Source organism: Phalacrocorax aristotelis, chromosome 1 (genome assembly GCF_949628215.1).
Source record: "Phalacrocorax aristotelis chromosome 1, bGulAri2.1, whole genome shotgun sequence".
Taxonomy (NCBI): domain Eukaryota; kingdom Metazoa; phylum Chordata; class Aves; order Suliformes; family Phalacrocoracidae; genus Phalacrocorax; species Phalacrocorax aristotelis.
The window spans coordinates 15079742-15106872 of record NC_134276.1 but is presented as its reverse complement, the minus strand read 5'-3'; the positions used below and the strand labels follow the sequence as shown (position 1 = coordinate 15106872).

At 37.7% G+C, this 27131-nt stretch overlaps 1 protein-coding gene across 2 annotated transcripts in view; it reads right to left on the bottom strand.

Annotated features, from left to right (window-relative positions):
- ARHGAP42 (Rho GTPase activating protein 42) overlaps window positions 1-27131 on the bottom strand; it is a 178663-nt gene that overhangs the window by 58603 nt on the left and 92929 nt on the right. For both annotated transcript variants that reach the window (XR_012658683.1, XM_075081816.1), the window contains exons 4-5: window positions 20392-20463; window positions 1560-1661 (exon numbers count right to left, since the gene is read on the bottom strand). Coding sequence is in view for 1 of the 2 variants with exons in the window: in XM_075081816.1 (XP_074937917.1) it covers window positions 1560-1661; window positions 20392-20463 (174 nt within the window). In the remaining variant the exon portion in view is untranslated. The remainder of the gene's footprint in view (window positions 1-1559; window positions 1662-20391; window positions 20464-27131) is intronic.

The window sequence follows — 27131 nt, the reverse complement described above, 5'->3', positions numbered from 1 at the left end:
TGCTTGATCTCCTTCTATTTACAGTACAGATACAGGCCAAAAGTCTCCCTGGTTAATATTTTTGGTGCTGATTTGCTATTGTACCTTCCACTTAAGGCGGGTCTAAGTTGCTGACTCAGCACACTCACAGCTGCATAAAACCGGGGAAGACAGAAATGACAAGTTATGCCCTCTATGCTTTACAACTGGGGCACCCAGAAAAGCAAAGAACTCAGCCTCAGTTACAAGATTTTAAATCAACAGATGCTACTTAAGGACACAGTGGAAAAATTTACTCTGGTTTTTGATTAGTTTATATACTTAAGCCAAAACCATTGTTACTCTACCACAGTTTATTAGATTCACAGTTGTTACTTTTCACTTCAGTTGCTGTTTTTAGACTGTAATTATTGTCATGCCTCAAGAGTAACTATTTAATTTTATTTATATTCTAGAATAAATTGGTGCTTAAGTTCACTTTTCCACATTTTGGTAAGAAATTTAACTTTGGTTTTCTTTCCTCAGCTGGTGCTCAGTCTCTAATAGAACTGCTTCCTCTTCAATACACAGGATATTTAGGAAAACTGAAAGCTGTACATATAAAACTTTAACATACAAGTGGAACAATTAACCAATCCTACATAACCGATGTGTTATCAAGACTGATTATTACAGAGACAGCTATGGCAATTCAGGATTATAGACATTATTCCAATTTTTGAATTGGTAAGCCTCCCTTAATTAAAAGAATAGTATTATTGGTAAACATGAAAAAAATCCTACAATTTGTGACTGAGTGATGGTCACATCTTCTGCGAAAACTCCATCAGCAAACTAATCCCCATGATTTAAGAGTCACCGTGACAACAGTAATCCTATCAAAATAGTTTTTAAACTACTTTTGGCACAAATCCCAAAGTGTCATTGATATCAAAGTGCTGGTATTACCGTAATTTGCCTCAAAGACAAGTCATAATTATTTTTACTAGCATACTGACAAGCCCTGGAATCCTTCTGTTAAACTAGAAGATGGTTTGTTTTATTAACGGGAAAGAATTAGCCATACAGACTCCTCAAAGCTGAAGTTGTGGATAAAATTTCAGGGCATGATGCTGCAATCTCAGAATAAGGTGAAAAAGAAGAAAGAAGCAGCATAAACCAGCATCATTAAAGTGGTCTCAGATCAGTCTCCCAGATTAAAATTTATGTGAAACAGAACCATAATTTCATCAAGTAATAAATTAAATAGTAAAAAAGCAATTCATTGACTTTTAAATATTCCACATATACCTTATAAAAGTCACATTTTTACTTTAGTGATATAATTCTGTTGTTGCAGCCGATAAACATTAGCTGTACTGTACAAAGTTGGACATGTAGAACATTGTCTTGTTAAAATACTTAACTCTTATTAGGGTCATATTAATCCCACTCAATAATTCATATTCACAGCAAGTGTGACTACAAGAAATCACCACAATTTCACATTAACAAAATGCAGCACGTCTTGAAGAGAACCAGTTTGTTATCATGATCTCTATGCAAATGTGAAATTGGGTAAGGGTGTGTTTAGTGCTTACATCTTGCAAATGAGATTCTTTCTTCTTTGCTGATAAATTTAAGTGCTTCTCTAGGATGGAATAATATTTCTCACTTTCCTTGTCAAACTTCTTCTTCCCATCCTGAAAAACAAAAACATTGCCAAGTAAAGTATTTGATTAAATAGCACAGGTAACTTAAATTAAAAGAAAGAATAGGTGCCAAAATATGCCTGGTTATAAACCCATTTTCATTGGTTCCAGTGTTTTTAGCGTTTAATTCTGAACTGGGCCTGAAGTTACTTGGACTGATTCAATTATTGAATGCAATATTAAGCAGGATTTTTCCCATAAATAATAAACCTATACAACAGAGTCACATAGTTTTGCATAATAAATATACATGAGGTTTTATGTAGGTGGTATCTTGCTAAGCAGACATTTAATGCAAAATAATCTTCTCCAAGTTTTATAAATATACCTACCTGTCACATTGACTTTGCTGAATAAAAATATTGTGGAAGAGGTAGGTGAGTATAACAAATCTGATGATGATATGGAGCTATTCTTTGTATTTAAGACTAATATATGCTTATTTCCCACCCACATTCTTAAAATATGAGGATGATGGAAAAGCACATACTGAGTTGCAAAAGGAAATTGGTCCAGAAGTCTGTTTCCAATAATGTTTTGATGTGTCTGAATATTTAAGCTTGTCTCATTTAAAAGAGTTATCCTGCCGTTTTCCTTTCCCACTCCTAAGTTTTTCCCATCATGTACAGACTATCCTCACATTTCTACTGTAAGACTACTTTAATACATGATAATACAAAAGAAAGCTACACCTATGGGTAAATTAAGACACACCTTATTTTTGGCAATCTAGTTTATAATTTATACTTAAATTTTTTTAAAATCAGATATTCTGAAATTTAAATCTGAAATTTAAGAAGAAGCTTTCTCAAAGCTTTTCCATCTTTCAAGAAGTGCCAAATTTCAGGAAACAGGAGAACAGATCAGAGCAAATATCCCATGAGAGTATTACTAATGATAATAATATAATTTTTAATTATGAAATTATATATCCTCTAATTAAAAGCAACCCTCTGCCAGTGACTTGTACAATCTTAGTTAAGTCCTAATGATTCTTTCTAATGAGTAATGAGTATTTTGGGAAAACAAAGAAAGCTCAAGACGACCAGTCCTACCTACACACGTGCAAAAGCTATTAATGGTGGAAAAACTAATTACTGGACATAATGCAGTAACTTCAGGTCATCTTCAGAACCGTAGTGATTCTCTTCCTGACCCCTGCCTCCCTAGAAATTGCTATATACCAAACAAATATCTAGCCTGCATTGCAGCACCGCCCTGTTTCTCTTTGTCATATCATGGGAAAGTCAGGTCAGTCAGAGAAATAAAAAAGAGAAGGAAGAAGTTAATGCCATGAATGAAAACTTATCAACTAGCTGTAACAGCAAACCACTTAGTGATTAGCTCGGTGACTAAAGTTCACAATGGTAGTTTTATTAGATTATAAAATACATCGTGCACTTTCTATCCTGCAAAAAGTTCAAATATATTTAGTATGAAAAATATGCACAATTTAATGTTCTCATTACCTCACAGCAGAAATATCTTCAAAAGATATCACAGGGAAAAGAAGGCACTTGACCCAAGAAAATATTAATTAACAATACAGAAAAATTCCCAATGTCATTCTTTATTCAGTTGCAGCTATGTAGATATGAGGGAAAAAAGGCAAAAAGGAAAAAAGAAAAGCTTGTATTTTGGCTAGCAAAGGAAAAGAAGGCATATGAATCATCTTCCAAAATCTTTTCCAAACATGTTCTTCAAAGAGAGAGAGGAGGCAGACGGCAGGACTCGCCAAATGACCAATTAGCCAAGAAATCATCTTCTGTGGAACTGAAATCACAGGTTGGTTCCACAGCCCCAGTTTTCATGGGGAATGGTTAAGTGCCAGGTCTTCATGATTAAGCAAGAGCAACCTGAGTATCTCAACACCTCTTCTGGTCACAAACAGAAATCAAGTTCAGTTGATGATATACCACAGATACGTGTGTTTTGATTAAAGGTGCAGTTAGTTGCATACTGTGTTATCTTCTGAGAAAATGATGTTAAGGTGCTGGACTAAAAAATTAACTGGATTATTTTAAAATCCAGGTGACACAGGTGGCAAAGTCACCATCTTGCAGAAATCCCCAAGTCAAGGGCAAACTCAACTCATGCAATGAAAAATGCAAAGAGAATTAATTTTTTTTCCCCATGTCACTGGAAGCTGGGACAGGAACCTGTCTAATCATGATATTGAAGCCTTTGGTCACAAGCTGCTGGAGTTCAATGCAGCGGTGGATACCCTGTCCCCGTGTTGTGTGCCAAAATGGACTGTCGTGGTTTAGCCCCAGTCAGCAGCCAAGCACCACGCAGCCACTCGCTCACTCCCCCCTGGTGGGACGGGGGAGAGAATCAGAAGAGCAAAAGTGAGGTAACTCATGGTTTGAGATAAAGACAGTTTAATAGGTAAAGCAAAGACTGCGCACACAAGCAAAGCAAAACAAGGAATTCATTCACTCCTTCCCATGGGCAGGCAGATGTTCAGCCATCTCCAGGAAAGCAGGGCTCCATCACGCATAACGGTTACTTGGGAAGACAAATGCCATTACTCCAAACGCCCCCCCCTCCTTCTTCTTCCCCAGCTTTATATACTGAGCATGACGTCACATGGTCTGGAATATCCCGTTGGTCAGTTGGGGTCAGCTGTCCCAGCTGTGCCCCCTCCCAGCTTCTTGTGCACCCGGCAGAGCACGGGGAGCTAAAAAGTCCTTGACCAGTGTAAGCGCTACTTAGCAACAACTAAACCATCTCCACATTATCAACACTGTTTCCAGCAAAACTCCAAAACATAGCCCCATAGTAGCTGCTACAAAGAAATTTAACTCTATCCCAGCTGAAACCAGGACAGTATCTTGCCATGGCTTTTGACAATGAGGCCTGGGTGCAGATGACATTTGCAGCACATCTGCGCTTGACGTCATGCTTGCTTTTGCTGCTTCAGAGGCTGGACTGAAGGAATGAGACATGGAGCCATGGACAAAGCTCCTGCAGGATTACCTGTGTCAGACTGGGAACCACTCAGCCCAGCTGGGTCAGCACCAATTCCTTCCCTAATAGATTTATGATACAAGTGGTAGGTATTCCTCTTGCCTCATGAGCTCAGAATCAAGCTGATATGCAGGTGACAGATGATCCTAGGTCTGGTCAGGCACTTGAGCTCACATTAACATTAACATATTAACACAACCTTTACTAACAAGATCTAGAGAAGAGTCTGAAGTCTAAGCTTCTTGGTGAGAATCAAAGAGAAAGGTGTGAAAATGGGACTTGGCCATCTGAAATAGCTCCTCCTCTTACCATACAGCACGCTAAATACATGTTAATGCCAAGAGGGATCCATTCACACATTTAATGTAGTTCCTTGTGTACCAAATCCAGCTGCTTATATTTTGTGCTAATATCTACAACAAAGCCTGTGAATTACATTATCTACTCTCTTTATATGTAAAAAGGAAAACACAAAAAGTAAATGAACATATCTAAACAGATACAACTCCCCCAAGAACAAGACAAGGAAATATTCAGATAAACTAATTGTGGTTGCGAGGCATCTTGTATCTTACACAAAGCTTCATGAAGATCTCCGTGGCACTATCCGTGAGGACATGCAGAATTTGAAGGCTTTCTTGGTCTTCTGCTAGCATGGCTGGCCCCCTGCCAGACTGTACCTCTCTGCTGTAACAGTGATCCGCCCAACCGCTACCTTCACAGTTTTTACAACAGTTACATTAAAGAGAAAACTAACAATTTGGGGCTTACTTGATACCAGAACAACTTCTGGTCTGAGCAGTGTTTCCAGGGACAGCACATCCCAGTAACTTTGCTTTTTCCAGATTTTAACACAACAGAATTTCTCCCTTCAAAGCTGGAAGCGGACAAAGTAAGAAGAATATACAGAAGTAGAGTGAGAATAAAGATCACTTGGCAGTTTTTACTGCATGAGTGTCTTTATTTGGTGATACTTCTGGGAATAAGGGTGCAGCGCCAGGAGGACTGTTTCTGGCACTGTAATGATCACCCAGACGCATTTCTGGGAAAAGTCTGAAAAATACTGGCCCCAACAGGTGAGTGAGTTCCTTTTGCTTAAAATGTCCTCTACTATGCCAGTAAAAACTACAGATTTGAATGTACTGAAGCCTCTGAAAGCTGTTTATTTCATAAAAATTAATAAAAAAAAGATACACTCAGAAATAGGTGATTCATTTTCTGGAATAGGAGAAACACTTCAGTTTATGCCAAGATAACTCTCACCTCGCACACTCAGCTGGTGACTCACAGCACACAGGCGCATCCTAAGTGGAGTCACAGACTTATCTCATGCCAGCTTTAGTCTTTTCTTCCGCAACCCTCAAATCACTCTCTTATACACAGCTGCTGCCGAAATTAATCATCTGAATCCTGGCGCTGGCAAACTGTGCCCATGAGACCGAGAATCCTGCTTTTCCACAAGCCAGGAGGTTTACAAAGAAAGTTTCTATGCAAAACTATCTCCTCAAAGCTTAGGAAAGAGAGGATTGCTTCTGCCTCTACATTCCACATTGGACCAACCCCAAGGAGAAGAGAGATGTGGCTGGATAAGAAAGCTCATGCTGTATTGTTTACCAGAACCAACAGCACCAGCCGTGACACAAAGCATAAGGTACGTGGCCGTTAGGAACATGCTACTCCTGACCTCTGTATTATGTCTCTTACTCCCTTTAGCCTGTAGCTACCTTTCAACCTCGCACATCCTTCCTGCAAGTAGTCCTCATCCTTCCTCTTTGCCCTGGAAACGTCAACCATTTCTGTCAAAATATCAGCTAGAACATATAAAAAGCCCATGTGAGATAATTGAGAGAGTGCAACAGAAAAAGACAAATTACAAAATACTAATCCTTGACGTATTTTACACTGATGTATGTCATCAATATCTTTTGTACAGAAGTTCTGCAGATTCTAAGCACTGTAAATGCCTCTCCTTAGTTGTTTAACTGTTCTCAGGTGCGTAGGGTCACTAAGCCTTAAATCAGTTCAAAAATATTTACAGTTCTAAATGGCTCAAAATTCTAACAACCCCGTTAGGAAAGCCCCTAACCAAATGCTCAGCTTCTAGCATGTAATGGAGTCTTACTAACTTCCAGTAGCCTCTTGACAGAGTCAAGTCATGTAATACCGGATCCAGGTTTAACTCCTGGCTTTGTTCTCTGTGCTTAGTTTTCCTCTATGATTTTATTTCAAAACTGATTAGACAATCTCCAAAAAGAGAAAATTATCTTTTCCAAAATAAATTTTGCTCAATACACCACTAATTACAGATATGCCAGTTAGAGGTTTAACTCGAAAGGTATTCTCCTATCCCTCTTGTTTTACAGAAATCTATGGCTGTTAGAAGACGAGACATTGATTATTAAGAAGGTGACTCAACTGAGCCAGATAGGATTTTTTTCCTGTTCAGAAAGATTTTTATTTCATGCTGTAACTAATTGTATGCATATAACGAATCACTGGCACGATTCCTACAAATTTTACAAGTATCTGTACAATACACAATTTGTACTTTTCAGTGTAAAGCAGAAAGAGTTACTATATTTGGAAGCTGACTCCTATTTTCTAGTGGGAACATCAAGAAATCAGGTATTTTTTTTGTAATGGTCTAAGTTTGCCACTACTTTGTGTCCAGTATTTTACATCAAAACTGTTATATGTATCTTCAGAATTATTACATAAATTATTCCCCTTTATTTTTCATAAAGAGCCTTTGCCATCCTTCCCATTTCTTTTAATTCTTTCTAGTTGCAATGACTTTTGGTGCTATACTTGTCTATTAGCATATCTCAGCTAAATCTTACATCTGTCCCTAAATAAAATATTTTACCTCTTTGTTTGTCCCAGAATTCATATTTAAAACTTTACCAAGCTAATCTTTAAAACAAAAAAAATCCAGTGCTTTTAGTTCACATTCATCTTCAACAACAATATCCTTGCACAACCATAAAATAAACACGTTTTGTAAGAGGTGATTTTGGAAGGATCAAGAAAGGAAATGAAAATAGAAAGCAAAAAAACTATTTGAGAAAAAACTTCAATGATAATCCCTCACTTAATTAGGAAACAAGTGAACGTTGTGAAACATGGCTGTGTTGATTTCTTTTTTTCCCCCACCTAAAATTAGTACATGTTTTTCTCACCAGCTCAAGCTAAGATGTAGAAACTGTAGAAACTGGCACAGAAATGCAATAGTAAGACTCAAATATAGATAAAGTCAGATACATTTGCCAGTAGAAGAAGCTGAAGGCAATAGTGAACGCCGCTGAGATCAATAAAGCCATATCCCCTTTCTTTCTCTCTGACAACTGCAAAAATGTTGATGTAGTTAACACACTGGAGATGGTTCATTGCCGGAATTTTAGACTTCAAATGTATTTTCCAAAGCCACCTTTTCCATTACCTTCCAAACAAAAACTCAAAATGTATTTCTACAAATACAAGTGTATTGGAATTTTTCTTCCAAGTGTATTGGTATTTTGTTCGGAGTTGTAAATTTGGGGCATCATCTCTTATTAATTGTAGGACAAAGAAAAGTAGAATTGTACACTAGAAAATAAACTAAACTTAGTCTTGGAAAGACTGATTTGAGCTCAGATTGTATGGATTTCCTGGAAAATGTGAGATCTCAGAGTCTCACAACTCCTCTTCTGAGGAGAAAATAAATAAATTCACCTTACATTTTATTTTGCCTGAGGTTTTGCTTATAATTCGCATGGAGGTGGTTGGTGGGTTGGGGGTGGGGGGGGATTTTTTTTGTCCGGTTTTAAGAAAACGGAAGTTATCATAGGCATCTGAGACCACAGACTGCATTTTGATAGATGTCTGGAAGGGGGAATTTCTTTTTGGTAAAGATTTTGATTTACTATGTGAATGCTTACAGTTCAAGATAAGGCCAAAAGAGATTTTCCAAAAGGAAAAGTGAAAAGGGTATATAAAATTCCTTCCCCCCTCCTCCTCCTTCCAGTCAGAATTTAACATACAGTGAGGCTATAGGGTTTCTCCAAATCTGTGAGAAAGCTAGGAGGTTAAAGGGCATAGTTTACATATTGTTAGCAAGTAATACTAAGTGGACAAAGTTATATAATAGTTCATAAAGAAATGCTTGCTGCTCAATACAAAATAGGGTTAATATAGTAATAAATTATGACTTATGTTACTCATAACTGCTAGTGAAAGTGCTTCCAAATTGAAGCTGAATGCATCATGTAAAAATTTAAATGCCCTAACAACTATAAATCTTTAAATCAATTCTTCAATAAAAAAGAACAACCATATGCAAACCATGAATATCCAGAAAAGAATACGGTGTAAGACACAAATAATTATTACAAAAAGAACATATTGCAACAATGAAGTATAAGAAGGCAATAAACTGGAAATACAAGGGTGTTTAGCAGCATTAAAGCTATGAAGACAGATATTAAAAACTGACAGTTCAAAAAATAACCTCAATTAAAATCAGGCAAGTTATGCATAAAACTAAAGAAGTTCTTTAAACAACGCAAAACTAATTTAACTTTAGGATGGAGTTCACATCTGTGTAAAATACTGAATAACCCTGTAGGAGAAAATTTACTTTCAGGTTCATAAACTTCTGAAGAAAATTTTCCCTCTGTCATGCCTTGACAGATACAAGTATCAGGTACGTTCAAACATGCTTCCTGGAACAGCAGAATCCTACAGACATTTCCTAATTTTCCCTAATTAATGCCATCAGATGTGAGCAGAAAGAAGGTACTTACCAGTGAAGATTAAAAAAAAGGAAAAAGCAGAAAAGTTTCACTATTTCCATGAGATCTAAAATTCTGTTCAAATTAAGAAGCAGTTACTCTTAAATGAATAAATGCGTTTATAGGAAGTCATTTGTTTTTCTCCAAAAAATTCTCTGCTGAAATGGAAAAAAATATTAGAAGTTCCCAGCACTGCTGTGAAAAGACATGCAAACCTGCCAATATTGGCAGGTTGCAAAGCAGAACACATCAGATTCCCTGTTACTCAGCTGCAGAGTTGTCTCAAGTTTATTTGGCATTTGCTAATTCCAGGAGTAGCTGCTAGATGTCTGGGAATCTGTTAAATCCCTGCCCAAACAGCAGGACTGGTAAGTCTACACACGTAATCTAGTTTTATTGTTTTTACTGTCTACTATATATGAAATATTTTTGCTGGAACACCTTACTTAGGATATTAGCATGTTACTGCTTAAATAATATGAAGAAGTTCCCTAAAACAGCAGAAACTGATTTTTTTAAACTCTCTCTGAAGCACGTTTAGGACAGTTTTCTGAAGTTGAAAATGTTTTATTGTTTCATGTTCCTGTACAAAAGTTTGTGACTTTAATGATTTAAGAAAGAAAGTTACCCATGCTCCTTAGGAATTCAGAAAGAAGCTTGAATTAACTCTGTACACTTCATCAAAAGTCATAGAGAATAAACTGCTCATGTCATAAGCAATGCAGATATTTCTTAGAAATCAATATAGCTGTATATGCTGAGTAGAAGGTAAATGACAACAAAAGATAAAACCCAATCCAAAGTCATCACTTCAATGATAAAAGAAGCCAACTCAGATTTGGGGCATGCTACCTTTCAAAAATAACAGGCAACCAACAGTAACTTATGTTGTGATTCAGAATATACGAAACGCTGAAGTCACTGAGCTGGCAACACTATCCATGGAAACCTGTTAACAGTAATGCTTACAAAATCAGGCTGGAGATAAGACCTTCTCTACATGAGCAGAGAGTAGTATTTTTGTTCTCATTATTTAGTTCCAGTAAGAGCTTACAGAGCTCTTAGAGTTCATGAAAATAAGATCAGTATTACAATGCCTTTTATTGTTTCTGCTTCATTTCCATATACACCAAACTCAGTTCAGTTCAGATGATAGTGGGGCAAACCGAAAGAAAAGAAGGTTTATGGGAAAAGACAAACATAACAACATTGCATAGGTCTGGTGGGTTGTAGCTGACTCTTCGATGCAAACAGTGCTACATAAGGACTGTGTGGACAGAAAAGCAACATTCGCAATGGATAATACTGAAGTGAACTGGTCTTAATCATGGGGAACAGGCAGATCCAATTTTTGCCTAATCTTCCACATCAGCACCTGGGCTAAGCAGGGACAAATGTCTCAGCTTCACCCATGTTTAGACAGCTAGAAGTTGGCCTTTCAAGTTCAGCAGTCATACCAACCTGTTATCCAGTGCTGCACCAACAGTGAAGAAAGGTTTGTTTTTCTTGATTCTCTAGTTCTCTACTAAGAACAGAGAAGATAGACTTAGCTCTTTAGTTACTAACATAAGTCACAGAAATGCAAAAGATACAGTATCCAGCTATGCAGAGTATAAGGGCTGTTACAGGCACAACAGCTTTTCTAGTATGATCTTTGCACTTGACAGTAAGGCAAGTTCATCGTAACAGTCATAGCGGTGGACGACTTCTGAACTTCAAAAAGAACATCCGATTTTTAAAACTGTATTACACTAATCAACAACTTCCCTTGGTCTCCACCACTGCCTCTTTCCCGCCCTGCTTCTTTGTCCATTCCTCTGTCTCCCTAAGTGCCCGCCACCCCATTCCCCAAGCAGCTGCCTTGCCAGCATCCGACACCTGATGTTGCTGTTCTCCTTGCCCCTATTCCTCCCATGAGCACTCGCTTTTTTTCCTCCCCATGGAGGCACACTGCCATTTTAGGTCTTCCATGCCTCCTTCCCTATGCGAGATTCCCTCACAAATGAAGTGTATTTCACTAATGTCCTGGCACGCCAGTAAACTAAAATGTGTATGAACAGGCCATTTCACCTGCACACAGTTAGCAACTATCTTCTTTCCTTTGTGCACTTAAAAGCAAAGAAAATGCAAAGAAAACCCTGCAAAGACTAGTGTCATTCAAATAAAGTAATTCTGGCAGACTAGCTTCTAACATCACATACTCACTGCTTTATTTTAAAAGCAAAAGATAAAAATATCTTTCTTAAGTAGTGATTTCTTTTTTAAAAACACTCTTTAGGAATCTCTCTCCTGCCTATGCCAACCAATCAGCCGACATCCCTGACTGCAGCGTGCCGGCAGCACGTTCAGCACAGCTCACAGTCCCACGCCACCTTCCACGTCATCGCAACGGGGCCACAACGCTGATCCGGGGAAGGACTCGAGGCGGGTTATGAGAAAGTTTTTAGATTAATACACTCAACTGGAAGCTGTGCTGTTTACAGATAGAAAAAGAAAGGAAATAGTCTTGGTTCATGACAGAAGTGATTTTGTTTTGTTTTGAAAGCATCTATTTTTAGAGTCACTCTTACAACACTGATAAAGGAACACAGACTATCACTTTGGGGTGAAGAGTCATGCCTCCCCAGTGGCGCTGTTAAGCTCAACCAGGGCTCTCAGTTTACTTCTTAGGGAGGAATGATCTTCTCATCAGAACAACCATCAAAACACCCCTTCTTGGCAAGCTCCACAGGAACAAATGGTTTTGTGGTGGTTACTGTAGCCTGAAAGATCCTGAACCAATGAAGCCAGTTCATCTGACGGAAAAACTGCGTTCTTGGTGCTCCGTATCTATACCAAGATACATTAATATTTCAAGTAATGTTGCCCATCTTTTGTTACAGTACAGAAATGACACTTTCCAGCTACTATCACCCACTACACTTTGGAATACAGCTATTTTATATTCGCTTTGCCAAAAGCAAAATTGCTACAATGGTAAGAGAGTGCAAGTTTCTATATTCCCAGGCCCCTACAGAACCTGCTGCATAGACAGAACAAGATATGGGACGAAGGGAGACCTACAGTGATATAGCCACATGTCCCAGTCAAGGGATTTTCTCTTTAGAATGGAAAATGCCACTCTGCCATAGGTGTGGAATAAGGACCCATGGCTTCAACATCATCTGAGTAACGCCCAAATGTAAGAGACCTATTTTTCTGCTGTTACCTTAGATACACCACAGAAGAAAGAGAAGCAATGAAGAAAGAGACCTTCATTTTCCCCAAGACTGCTGAAGAAAACCCCAACAGGTGACAGAATAAGATTAACAGATTCATTTATACTCATGTAAAAGCCTCATGTGTAAAAGCCTCAAGTGTTAAGTGTTTGGTACAGCTGTGGCACTACGCAACATGAGCACAGCTCTGAAGTAACCTCTGTAGGGTAGGAGAATGCAGCTGCCTTTCTGAAAACATGATGAATTTGGTTTGATAAAGGATGCCAAAATTCAGGGTGGATCTTATTTTGAGTGCAGCGGGGTAGGGGACTAGGTGCCTCTGATTAGCTGAATGAAGACCAAGACCTTGTGCAGAGAGCAGAACACTAAATTCTCTGCTTCCTCCAAGTCCCGTCCTGCTCTGTGCCATGGGCAATTGGCCACTTCCTATATCCCTCTTAAAGCCTCCATGAGATTCTTGAAGACTCTCCTCCACAACCTTGAGACTTGTTTCTCACGTGTGAAACATAATCCTCTCCATGCTGCGGCTGAGAGCAAGGCTAGAAAGGACATAACAGAATATTTGCCAAATCCTCCATGCCTCAAAACACTCAATAAGAAGTTCTGTTCCCCTGTGAACTAGAAATCAAGTTTGGAGGTGAATGTCCTTACTCATACTTTTAATCATGGCTCAGGAGTCCAGCATGATTCTAGCAGCTGTGCGGGGTCAGGATGAAACCTGTATCCTTCCTGTGACACAGATTACAGTGGGCTGATTTAAATTAGCAAGAAAAATTTAATTTAATTGGAAAATGTGCTTGTTTTCTTGCATTTTTACATTCTTTAGTTGTTTTCCAGTAGAAGGGCTGATACCTGCTCCCTAAGTTTCTATTTTTTGTTTTACTAGCCACAGATTTCTTAAAAATAAATGGTTCTTTTTGCCAATAACAATACACTGCATACTCACTTATGCAATTCCACTGATTAACGCATTTATTCTAAACCTTAATTCTTAAATGTTATGGCAGAGCACAGTAAATTATAGCTACTATAGGGGACTAATTTATTTATGCTTAATTTATATCTGTTTTCTTTAGGATGCAAATTAGAATTTTATTAAAGTGCAGAAAAACACAGCGTCAGAAACTGGTTTTAGTCAATCAGCCAGTCAGCCATACTAGCTTTTAACAGAAAGAATTCATTTAACAGAATTTATTAAAACAGACTTTGCACATAATATTAACTAGTTTACTAACAAACATCTGCAGTTAATGGTTTGAACTGACAGTTTTAATCACTGTGTTCATAATCTTTTAGTTTTTGATTTTGATAGAGATTTGAGCTTTTGTTCTTGTTTTTTTTAAAGGAATACATTAGAATTGAAACAAGTTTTTAGGACTGTTCATTTTTTTTTCCTGTTAACTTCCTAAGAGTTTTCAACTTTGAATGAAACAGTTATTGAACTGAAGTAAACTGCAATGAGAAAATAATTTTGCTGCATTTGCAGAATGGCAAGAGCTGTCCCAAGCAGATTAGTCACTTCAGAAAACCTCTGGGTCCAGGTGCTCAGCCACAGATATCTCCCAGCTTAATGGTTTGGCTTTCTGTAGAAAAAAATACAACTGCCTGAAAAGATGAACTGTGTGCACACTGGGCTCTTCATCACTATTTTTGAAACTTCCCAAATATTTCACACACAGCAGCTTCAAAGAAGCAGTGGCTAGTCACACCATAGCACTACAATTATATTATACTTTTAAAAAAATAATTAATAGAGATTACCAAATTGATACAGGTCTTTCACAGCTTCCTATTTCCATAAATTTATTTGAGCAGCTATTATAAAGTGAAAATATATTTGACCTATTTTTAAAATAATTTTTATACTATACATTTTCATTAAATGAAAAGGGAAATGTAACAGCTGCAGATGATAAAGCAACAATCCAGCTACTCCAAATTTGAGGATCTGGGTCGACTCACAGAAGACTCTACACACAGACATTGAAATCCAAAGGGAAACAGCAAAAATCAAGATGAAACAACAAACATTTTTAACAATATTTAATCTGAAGAAGTTTTCAAATTTTCAACTTTTCTTACAACTGTCACAAACAAAATTTACCATTATAAACACACTATTTTTTTTAAGCTTAGCCTTCTAATTTCTCAGTTCTTGCATCTGTCAATATTAGTTTAACTATGATATCAGATTAGACAACATATTCGGAACTATTTCTCAGATAAAAATTATGTAGGACCTTGGAATTAAATATATTTATAAATGCAATTTACAACTCTTTCACAGTTCACAAACTTAATCCAAAACTCAAAGATTTACTTAAGTAAAAGCAAACCTAAAGAAAATTTGTACTTCTCCATCTACCAGAGATAGATCCCTAAAGCCTACAATATCTGAAGAGACTGCCACTTGAGCTTTTTATCGGTACAGCTGATTTTTTGGTTGCAGCTGTGTCATGACCATTGAGTAGCCTCAGTTCCTCCTGCTCATTCATTTCACCTTACGCTTTTTTCCCAATCCGCCAGTCCTCCTCCTCTATCTTGGCAATACCCCCAACCTACAGCAACCCCAAGCTGTGTCAGCAACACCAGATTTTTTTTACCTGGTCATTACTGAAAATAAAACAACAGACCGATCTCAAATTTCCCCTTGAGATCTTCTAATTAGTAACTTCTCTCTAACCAGACAACCTCTCCCACAAACAAAACCCATTGCCTTTTCCCCAGTAGCCAGTTCCTTAGGCGGATCAGGTTTCTTATACTATCCCCCATCTAAACTAAATTATAATGTCTCATATAGCATGGTTTAAAGGCCTTGCTGAAATAGAAACAGGTTTGATCTTCTGCATTTCCTTGCCTACAGAATAAGCTATTTTATCAGAAAAGATATCAGGTAACTCTGGTAGTAACCATTTTTGGGAAACTGTTGCATTTTAACTGAAAATGTTTGCCTATCAATTATCCTCAACTGGCCACTATTTCTGCTTCCTTCCCTCGGCCCCCTCCCCAGTATGGTTCAGACTGAAATCAAAACATCCCCAAACCAGTGGACACAAGAACCAAACCTTGAGTAAGAGATGCTGCTTATAATGAGACACCTTCCACTGTACCTACTCGAGCAAGGTCGTTAATTTATCTCAGTTAAAGGACAAGTACTATAATATGATTAGATACCAAAAAAACTAGTGCACGAAATGGGCATTCTGGCATTTCTAACAGATTTAGATACCTATCTAAAACTCTGCTTTAATGGCTTTCTGACAGACTTTAAAAAATGGGGGGTGAGGTGTTTTTGCTTTATGCTCCTCAACTTCCAGACGGTCCAAATAAAACACAGAGAGCACATGCCAGCTCCTGCATGCCTACATCATGTGAGTATAGATGTGAACACAGATGCAGGAAAATTAATCCCAGCAGTGAACGTGTATTTGCTTCCCAAGTAGAACGGAATTCACAGCTTCAAATTAATGAATGAAAGATGATAATAATAATAATATAATAACAATAATAATAATAACAACAACAACAACAACAACAACAACAACAACAACAACAACAATAATAATAATAATAATAATAATAATAATAATAATAATAATAATAATAATAATAAAATAAAATAAATCCTCTCCTGGCCAAAATAAATCATTTTATGAAACAAACAGATGGAATTGTAAGGAGGAAACGAAACTCTCCTTTTAAGTCTTAAAATCAAAATTGCTTCTGTTGTCTTTGATCTGATGTAAGTTGTACTAAGGGTCAACGAACATTGGAAGAAATATTGCTAAATACTGTACCCAATGGATAAAAAGAAACATGAAAGTTTGGCCTTATTGTACATAACACATCGCACAATGATCTCACCAAAGTTACCAGCTGGGGACTTGCAAACCACATTTACCAAATAAGGCAAAATGCTTCATGCCTGAAATCCTTTCCCAGTTACCTCACCCGGCTTTTGCTCGTGTTTCTACAATAATTGCAAAGGTCATTTTTTTAAACTCAGATGGAGTAAATCAACAGGCTATCCAATGCAAAGCTAGGTTTGTATAGTCTCTGGAGAGAACTCAGCTTTATTTAAACTGAGTGTGTACAGAAAAGGAAGAACTGAAATATGTGCAATAAAAACAGAAGAGCAAGTAGTATAAATTGAGAAGAGCAAGTGATGTAGAACTGTGTATTGCTGGTTTGATTACGAACACCAATGTTTTATGGGGAATGTTTCTCAACTTTCCTGTGTACGTTCAGGTTTTTGAAGTGCATGTAAAGAATTGGTCTTTAATGTTATTCTTGCGACGTTCCAAAAAACACTTGAACTTTGCACTCTGGGTTTGTGCTGCCCTTGTATTTGAAATATAGCTTTGTAATGTCAACAGGATATATTTTATCCTCCATATTCTCTTCGATTTCAGTGATCATATTTTTTGCCTAAACTTGATACATTTTTGAAGAAATAATAAAATATTCTCATCCTCTATATTAAACACAACAGTAGGATAGTTCTACACAATTCATCACAGTAGTAAAAATCTTGCTAAGGTAATTATTAAAATAAAATTGTGATTTTTGTAGTGGAATCTGTCATTAATTTATAACATTTTCTCTCTTTTTTTTCCTCTGTGTGTGTGGCAGGGCAGTGGGGAGGATTGCTTGTTTTCATCTCTTCACTTGCTCTCATAATCTTCCCCTCATCAAAATCTGACAGTAGTACCTAATATAATTTCCTATTATGTATATTGGTAACACAACTATCTGATTTTTTTTCCTTCAAAAATTTGGAAACACAGCCTAACAGGGTACTCATATTAATAATTCCAAAGTCCAGTTAGAAGACAGAGGATCCAACGCTCACCAATTTATAAAATACACTCTTCACAGCACAAGGCTGATCACAAAGGCCAGATGCTTGCATCTCTAGCTACTGCTGAAACTGCCAGTGCAACAGGCATATACAATTAACCTTGTGCTTCTCTACCTAATCTATTAAAATATTAGTCCATAAGACGTTACGATGCAAATTAATTGTAAATTCACAGCTCTAGAGATATATGACATAACTATTGGCTATCCTATGGAGTCTGCACCATCTCAGCCTCTCTTTGGAGAGGAGCACGTACACAGAAATGTTTTGGCTTTTTTGCGGGAGAGAGGGATGACAGAGAAAGAGGAGCAAGTTTGGGTTTGATATGAATACAATTCTGCATGCTTTTGTAAGCTAATACTAGGGGGAAAAAACACCTCAAACCTGGTATTTCCGTGCAAAAAGTAACAGTTGATACATGGTCCATACAGCTCATGTGTTTAGAGAAGACCTCAAATAAAAAGTGACATTCTCAGTGTCCTGTGAAACTTGCTGCTGAAATCCAAGCAACAAAAAAGTGTTTATGTTTTTTGTTCGGCTATCAGTTCAGATCGCCCCAGGCGAGTTCAAAAAGCCAATCCCTGTGCAAACCTTCATCAACTGCAGATAAATAATTAGCAAGCTCAACTCATCCCATATTTATAAGAGTTCATAAATGCTCAAGTGTTGAGCCCAGTCAACAGAAGTGGAGGTAAGCAATCTGACCATGTTCTCTACTTCACTGAGTTTCAGAAAGGCCAAATTTATCCTCTGTTTCATACTGCTCTCATTATTCCTAGATCACATGTTGCTATTTTGTAATTACTAGAAAAAATATTTAATGTTATTAATCTCTCGCTTATTTGTGTTGATTCCAATTAGTTAAACGCCAACTGTAATTGCTTCCCCTGATAAAAATCGATTCAGAAGCGAATGTTTGTATCGCAATCTGGGTTACGCAGGCAGTCTGAATCTCTTATTTTTGACAGTTGAACTCCATGAGCAGTGCAAGAAAAGACGAGTTTATTTGACACTTTATAAAACAATGGGCTGGAAGAGCTCTCTATATGGTATCAACGTGTCATGCCAGTATCCTGGACTGCCCCAAACACACATAGTGCTGCATAATAATGCATAAGCGTGTTAGACACTGGAATACAAGCTAGCTGAGCCAAGCTCTCTCCTGAACTCATGAAGTACACCATTGTGAGACCACAGACAAGTCAAAACGATCACTGTTTCCACAAATTATATAAGATGGGCAGATGCCCATATTTTATCTGGAAGGGATATGGAAAAGAAACCAGCCGGTTGTGGTATACCAAACCGAGAGAACTCCAACTGTCTTGTAGTGCCCTGCCTTTAATGTTAAATACTTGCTGATTCAAACAATGAAATATTCATCTTCAATTAGATCATTAAATATGTGTTGACATCTACTGAGTGATATATCCAAAGGAGAAGTGAATGTCTTATACAGTTCTGCAGAGTGCTGTGAACTGCCTGTGGATCGCCTCTCTGATGTACCAGGACAGTCAACGGTACGGCAGGTTAGGCTTTGAAATAGGGTTCTCTGCAGAGAAGAATGATACCCCTTGAACTATAGGAACACAAAATGAAACGGTAACACAAAGAACTGAACAATGCAACCAAAACCTACTGAAAACTAAAAATAATTTTTGTGCTGGGATTAAACTCTGATTTGTGCAGCATGGTAAACAAACTCCCACCCTGCATCTCACAGCAGCATAGGGGTGGGACAAGAGAAAAATGCAGTTGTACACAAAAACATATCAAGTAAGAGGGTAAAGAACATCCATTTCAGAGAAATCTGACCTCAAGTTCACGGTAAAAATTCTCTCAAACATTTACTTAGTTCCTGTGCGGAAGCAGGCTCATCTGTTCTCTCTACGTGTTCACAATAGCATTACAAAAAGTATAAGCCTTTGGTCTGTCTTTCCAATAGCTCTGTTCTTCTGAAGTTGTTGAGTACAGCACAAGCACAACCTCAGCTTCAACATCAAAGAGAGATCTTGTTCATACCCGTTTAACCTTAAATATGGAAAATTTCCCAGACAAATTTTTGAGGGCTAATACAAGATGCAAAATGCTTTAGAGCTAGCAAATTTATGTAGACAGACGGAACTGTTATTAACCATACCTCTAACTGACTACCGCAGCCTTTATGCATGTCTCTGAGACTGTGATCAAAACAGTCACTGATAACCACTTAAGACTCCAGGATCAGATTGAAAATAGCTCTTCTAGACTAACAGTTCGTTCCAACATCTTTTCCCCCAATATATCTGATTTCCTGGGCTGACTACTGAACCCTGGTATAGACAACCTGCACTGTTTCTCTAACACAGATGTAACATTTAACACCACAGAACTGGCTTGAATCACCAACTGGAGCACTTCCACCATGGGAAAAATCTCTGGGCAATATGAAGATCAATACTCTGGCAACATGACCATGAATCACTGCACTGCATCAGCTGTGTAAAGTGGAAAGGGAAAGCAGAGACAGAAAGACAGCATGCCTAAAGCACACTGACTTCTTTCGGTCTTCATACAACAGCCACTGCACCCAGAGCAGCTTTTGAACCCTCTGTGCGTTTCTGAGTTAACCCGAGGTGCGACGTAACATAAAAGCAGACATCAGAAGATGAACAGGACTCCAGATGGTAAGAATGTGCAATAGCAGAAGAGCTGTACCCTATGCATATAATCAGCCTTTAAACTCCATTTCTAAATTATCTTCTTCTCCGAAGCAAGGAATTCAGTAGAATTAATAATACATTAATGAGGACGGCATCAAGTATGTTTGAGTACAAATGCCTGTTTTCAGTCCAGCCTTCAAAACACACTGATAAACAAAAATAAACATGAAATGAAAAAGAAATGTTTCCACAGCCACTTACTTTTGCTGCTCCTATTTGCTCTTTACGAAACTTCTCCAGCGGTGCTATTAGCACATCATTAGCATTCTGGATCTGCAAAGTTAAACATAAAGCATATCTTTTTAATACAGAGTATTTGCAGAAAATGGAGTCACTGTAACTCTGCCAATGTGCAGAAGTGAAAAATTCATGTCCGTAACATTCTGTTAGGAGCATATGGGTATGAGTCAAAGAATTACGTCTTCTTTACAGAAAACATACAACACACATGTTCACTGGTCTATTATGGAACATTTCCATGAACAACTGAAGCAATTGTAATGAACGATGTATTAAGTTTATCTACAATACATAGAAGGGTTTTCTGGTATTTTACTTCCGTTTATTGCATCTTGCCTAAAACCAGAATAGAATACTAAAACTTCCAGGAACATATTTTAGCAGAACAGAGAAGACAAACATAGTAGTACTGACAGTGCTGCCTAAAAAAGCCTGTGTTTACAGAACCTGAATCTTTGACAGCTGACTCTTTTCAGGTATCTCTTTGGATTATATACCTAGTCATACTGAACACAGGAGAGTAAGGCAGAGAACTCTAAAAAGAAAAGTGGACAATTTACAAAATACTCTAGATTGGATTCCTTCACCTTTCTAGTTTTAAAACTAATTTAAGATGTCCTGCACCTATTTTTACCTTTCAACCTAAACCAGGGTTCCTAATGAGTCACAGTTTTCCCCTCAGGGCCTCTGTTTGTTTAGTGTAAATCCAGTCCTGGGAACCCCATTCTGAAGACCATTCCCAGCAGTGACCACCCGAAGTGGTCCCTAGTCATTTGGGCTGGAAACACACATGCAGCAGAATACAAATGCCAGAATGTCACCGTGCCACTCGCTAAAAAAAAGTAGCATGATTTCACCATATGCCCTCTAAGGGCAGGCAGAATAACCAACTAAATTGATTTTACTGCAGAAAAATCAGAAGAAACTGAAAACTGCCAACACATCAGAAATAAAGCATAATAAAATCCATTACAATATTCTATTATACTAACTGCAGGCAAAACTTTAGGTTTTCTGCACAAATATCTTTTTTTCTCCTCACCAGTCCAGTCTTTACCATGCTCATCACATTCCATGTTTGGGCTTTGGTAGGTTTGGGCAAAACTAATATGTACCTAAGCCAAATGTGAACGAATACAGCTCTTGCGACTCTTCCATAACAGTAACTAATAAGCTACATTGTCAGCTGAGCATGAAAACTTCCCAAAAGGCTTTAATAAAAAGCATATACAATAAACCACTGAAACACAAACACATTTTCTCTCCCTCTGAACCTAAAGCTACAATTCAAAAGAACACAGAATCACTACGTATCTCTCGGAAGGGCAGAGTTTCAGGAAAAGTCAAGACTCCCTCCGACATCCTAATGTAACAAAGTCCAAGACAGCAGAAGCAGTTCTTGGCATGCTTGATGATGCAGTCATCAAAATGGGCTATATTTAAAGATAAAAATCAGGCACTGAGGATGAGGAGGACTGTTTTCACTGCATTCAACATACTCCATCAGTTTGAATGGAACAGACTGCAAAGCTATGTAACTCTCCAAGGGGACATTTCCCCAAAATGATACAGACTTTTAGGCAACGTCTAGCAATCAAACTGAGACTCAACGCTTTCTATGAGACAAAGTGCATGACTTAAAAGATAATCTCTATCCCAAGGGTCATTAAGCAAAGCAGTTTAAAATTAACGGGTAGAAAACTGTTAAATGACTTGCCCACAATCAGGCAGAATTGCAGTGCATACATCTGGAAGCAGCAGCTGGAAGTTCTGATAGCTTACAGAGCACGTACATGACTTTTGGCACATACAGAAATCACGAAGGCTTGCTGGAGCCACTAGTACACAAGTGTGGATGCATCTTTTCTTTCTTTTCATGTACAAAAGTAAATTTTTTTCTCTGCCTTTCAGAGTCGTTGCTATATACAGCAACAATGTAGTAAACACATAACAGTTCAATTAAAAGAGACTTTTGCATTACTGAATATTACCAGTATCAGCACTGCTACCCCTGTTGCTAGTCATTGCCAGTCAAACTAACTCCACGAGGAGCTGAATACGGCTCTTCCCTTTGCTCAACACTACCATGATTAGGCAGCCTCCACGCCACACCAGGAGACCTCACTTTATGTATTGCCCTCTTGGCAGCCTTAAAATGACTGAAACACATCTACTACCAGTCTCACTCAACGCTGCTGCAAAGCAGATTAAATACCCTGCTTCAAACACTGTGGAAGAACATATTCATAGGAAGCATACGGCGCTGAGAGGAGTCACCTGGGAAGTAAGTGGCTTTGCTGGGCTGAAGCTCAATGTTCTTCTCTCCCACAGTTACATATGCAACTAGGAATGGACAGTGGACAATGCTGTCACACACTTCACCTAGACATGGTCTGTGCCCCTGAATAGATCTGCTGAGCCGCACCAACAGAACATACTGCAAGCTCACCCACCCCTGGGCTGAAAGCTCCTACTGACAAGAGCCCTCATGTGGCAATTCGTCTCCCAGCAAAGTTAGGAGCTAGGTCAGCAATGGGCTTTGGCTTTGGGGAGGGAGAACACAGCAGCAAAGTAACAGAGAGAATCCCGGCAGAAGCTGGTATTTTAAGACACAGACCGTTCCCGCCGTGAAAAGACTTCTTGCCCATTTCCACCACACTGCGTCTAGCTTTTGGAAACTGAAAATCAGAGAAAGAATTTTCACCTTACATGTGCACTTATTCACCTCCTTTCATTGCTGATTCCTATCACTGCAATTACTTTACATTACAGTTTACTTGTTAAGGGTTACAAATTGGCATGCAGCCCCTCCCCTCATCCCAAAACTAGGAATCTAATCCTCCCACAACCATTTCTGTACAAATCTGATTGCTTTAGATAATCTGAAATTTTCACTGTGTGGTCCTAATAGACCAACTTTCTTCCTGCCAAGATGTAATCCCTACTCAGTTATTGTGCTAGGTTGAAATCACAGACCCTTGGAACAGGCAAACGTCAAAAAGACTGTAATGGTTTCTGTAAATAGCAACTTCAGAAATCCATATTGTGTTTAAAATGCAGATGTTATCCTTAAGAGCTTATTCAGATTAGTCACACCTTTAGAAAAGTTATACTTTCTTGATCCAGTAGTTATTGAATGCTACACCATTCCAGCTCCCAGCATGGCTAATATGTGTCAGTCAATCAAATAATATGACCATTTCTCGTTTGGCAAAAGCACCAGTCTTCCTCCAGAAAAAGAACGTTAAAAAAAAAAATCATGCAGTTTTAACTTAGTGTCAGTTCATCAGTCTTTTTTCTTCTAATTAAGATGCTAGACAAGTATTAGGCAGATGTAATAGGAAAATATTACTTTAACAACTGAGAGCACTATATTAGATCTAGTAAAAAAGAAACACATTTTTCTAAACTAAAGAACTTAATCAGCTTTTTAACTTTGGTATGTGTAACTCTATTCAGCATTATTGATAAAAATACCATTAAAACAAGTACCACCAAAATCACACTGAATTTGTAAAAATAAATTGAGAAAGAAACATTTAAAATATTGAAAATACTTTTTCTAAGCCAGCATTGACAACTTATGAGGTCCTTCTCTGTTTGCATAACTGCAACATTTCAATACGCTGACAGACTTTGAGCCGATGTGATGAAGTACCTTAATTTGTCTTTTCTGATGCGTGATGTTACACCTTTCCAACCCACCCTCCTTCCTTCCAGAAGTTAGCTGTGAAATTGAATTAATGTACCAATAGTGATATTAAACTGTGGATTTCACACATCACAGAGAAATTCCACATCTATACTTAGAGATATTTTTGACCAGTAAATTTTCAAACTTTTCTTTTTTACTCAAATTTTCAGTCATCAGTAGAATGAAGAAAAAAATTCAACATCAACTAACATATCCTTAAGAGAATCATAATTGTTACACTATGTTAGAAAGGTAAGAATAAAATTTTTGTAAACGTATCTGAACATTTCCATTTCTAGATTTTCTTAAATTTAAGTCAATGTTAATTTTTTGAATGAGTCTTCTAATTAGTTTTCTAGCCTTGAATTCGGGATAATGTATGATATGCAGACTGTACATGCATCATTCTTCTTCATCATCTTTTACTTAGCTAGGACCAGTGGATATAAACAGAAATTTAACTAAAACATTGATGCAGCTACTTATTCATTATTAAATGCTAACAACATAGACACAGAAATTTTAAGCCCTGAAGCACTTTACAGGCTTTGAGCTTCACCTGGCAATCTACAATGTTGAACTGCAGTAATAAGAACAGTTAATACCTTTTGAGCTTTATATTTTTATTTGTCAGGGTAAGGACTAGGTAGGTCACAGAGAGAATTAAGTTAATATGATTCCCAATTGCCAGAAGACGACAGCAACAATATCAAGTGAGGCACTTTTGCAGTGGCAGAATTAGGAAGTAAATCAAGCTTATCTGAATTATAGTAAAATGCTTTTTAACTATGAAAAACTTCTGGTTTATATATTCTATTTGGGAAAGACATTTTTGCTCCAAATCTGCTAAAAGTACTTTTCACCGCAACACAGAACTATCACACTTGCATATGGGAAATAAACTTATTTCCCTGAAGTACTGAATGACTCACGAATTCTGAATGCTGACAAACACTAATTTGCTTCATGTTGGTATAAGACTTCTAGAAAATACCAATTAAACTCATTCAAAGAAGGCAACAATTCTCATAGCTAATATATTCATAGCAATGCATTTCTAATGTAGAAACATATTGTTCTGCTAGACAAAAAGAAATAATTTAATTTGAAATCCTTCCCCTAATTCCTAACATCTGATCTTTCAGAAAAAAAAACATTTCTTTCAGTCTGTGGGCTGTACTAACAGCTCCTAATCAATTCAGCTTCAAAAACAACAGCAGAGACCGAATACAGACAACCAGGCATTTATATAGCTTAGTTATGTATCAGGTTTGCATGCTACAAAGAATATAATATGTAATCATAAAACATTAGTCATGTATTTAAGTCCTCAGTTTCTATGTTAAAAGTGCAAATATTACATAAAGTTAATAATGTGAATTTCAGTGCCTGTAACTCAGTGAACTCAGAAGTATTTTTTCAGCTTTGTACAGAAAACTAAACAGACAAATCACATACTTAGAAACAAAAAAATTAATATAATTGAAGTTTATCTTAATGCCTCTCACATCTGCAAAAAAACATTACATCAAACAATATCCCAGCTTGTGTTAATTTTTGAAATATATCACTACCAATGCCAGTTATTTCATGCAGAGTTGAAATTCAGATGATGTTAAAGCAGATTCAGAAGATTACAAAGTTTTAACTACAGACTAGTAATAACATAGGTTGGACACTTCCATGTACAACGTGTAATGCAATATTCAGCTTCTTAGCAAAAACCTAGTGCTCTAGCAAGTTGTCTTAATACATTGCAACAAAGGGATGCTTATAAATCACATGCCAATCAAGGCTGGGAGTAGTTATATATGGCTGTATAAATTATTTTTCTCGAAGTTTTTTCAGGTGAACATTATTTTTTAATTTTCTATATCACATAGCTTATGATTAAAAATAAATTAGTATATTGTCATACCTGAAATGACTGTTTCTTGAAATAGTCAACGAATGACAAAGGAGAATATGCACAAAGGCTGCCTTTAGCACAGAAAAGACCAGTCTCCTTATGGAGTCCTCATAAGACATTAGAGGAAGAAACACTCCTCTGAAGAACAATAGAGAGGAGGAACCTAACTTCAGATGTTAGGTCTCAAGAAGTGTTTCTTTTCTACTGATTACACAGCAAGCAGAAAAAAATCAGCTATCCTTGGATAAAGTCGGTCTTTGTGAATATTCCTGCCTCAGGTTCTACCATAACTTTTTCAACCTAAACATTTTTATTCTAAAAAGTACACGTTGATATGAGGTGTATATATATACACAGGGGAAAAAATTATGGTATTGTCATGGTTTAACACCAGCTGGCAACTAACCCCCACAAAGCCGCTCGCTCACTCCCCACCAGTGGAATGGGGGACAGGATCAGAAGGGTAAAAGTGAGAAAGCTCGTGGGTTGAGATAAAGACAGTTTAATAGGTAAAGCGAAAACCACGCATGCAAGCAAAGCAAAACAAGGAATTCATTCACTCCTTCCCATGGGCAGGCAGGTGCTCAGCCATCCCCAGGAAAGCAGGGCTCCATCACGCATAACGGTTACTTGGGAAGACAAAACGCCATCACTGCGGATGTCCCCCTGCTTTCTTCTTCCCCCAGCTTTGTATACTGAGCATGTCGTCATATGGTGTGGGATATCCCTCTGGTCAGTTCGGATCAGCTGTCCCGGCTGTGTCCCCTCCCAACTCCTTGTGGACTCCCAGCCCACTCACTGGTGGGGTGGGGTGAGGAGCAGAAAAGGCCTTGAATCTGTAAGCTCTGCTCAGCAATGACCAAAAGATCTCTGTATTATCAACACTGTTCCCAGCACAAATACAAAATATAGCTACTTACTAGCTACTGTGAAGAAAATTAACTCTATCCCAGCCAAAGATAGCACAGGTAGAATTGTAGAATCATTAAGATTGGAAAAGACCTCTAGGATCATCAAGCCCAACTATCAACCCACCACTACCATGTCCCCTAAACCATGACCTGAAGTGCCACATCTACACCTTTTTTGAACACCTCC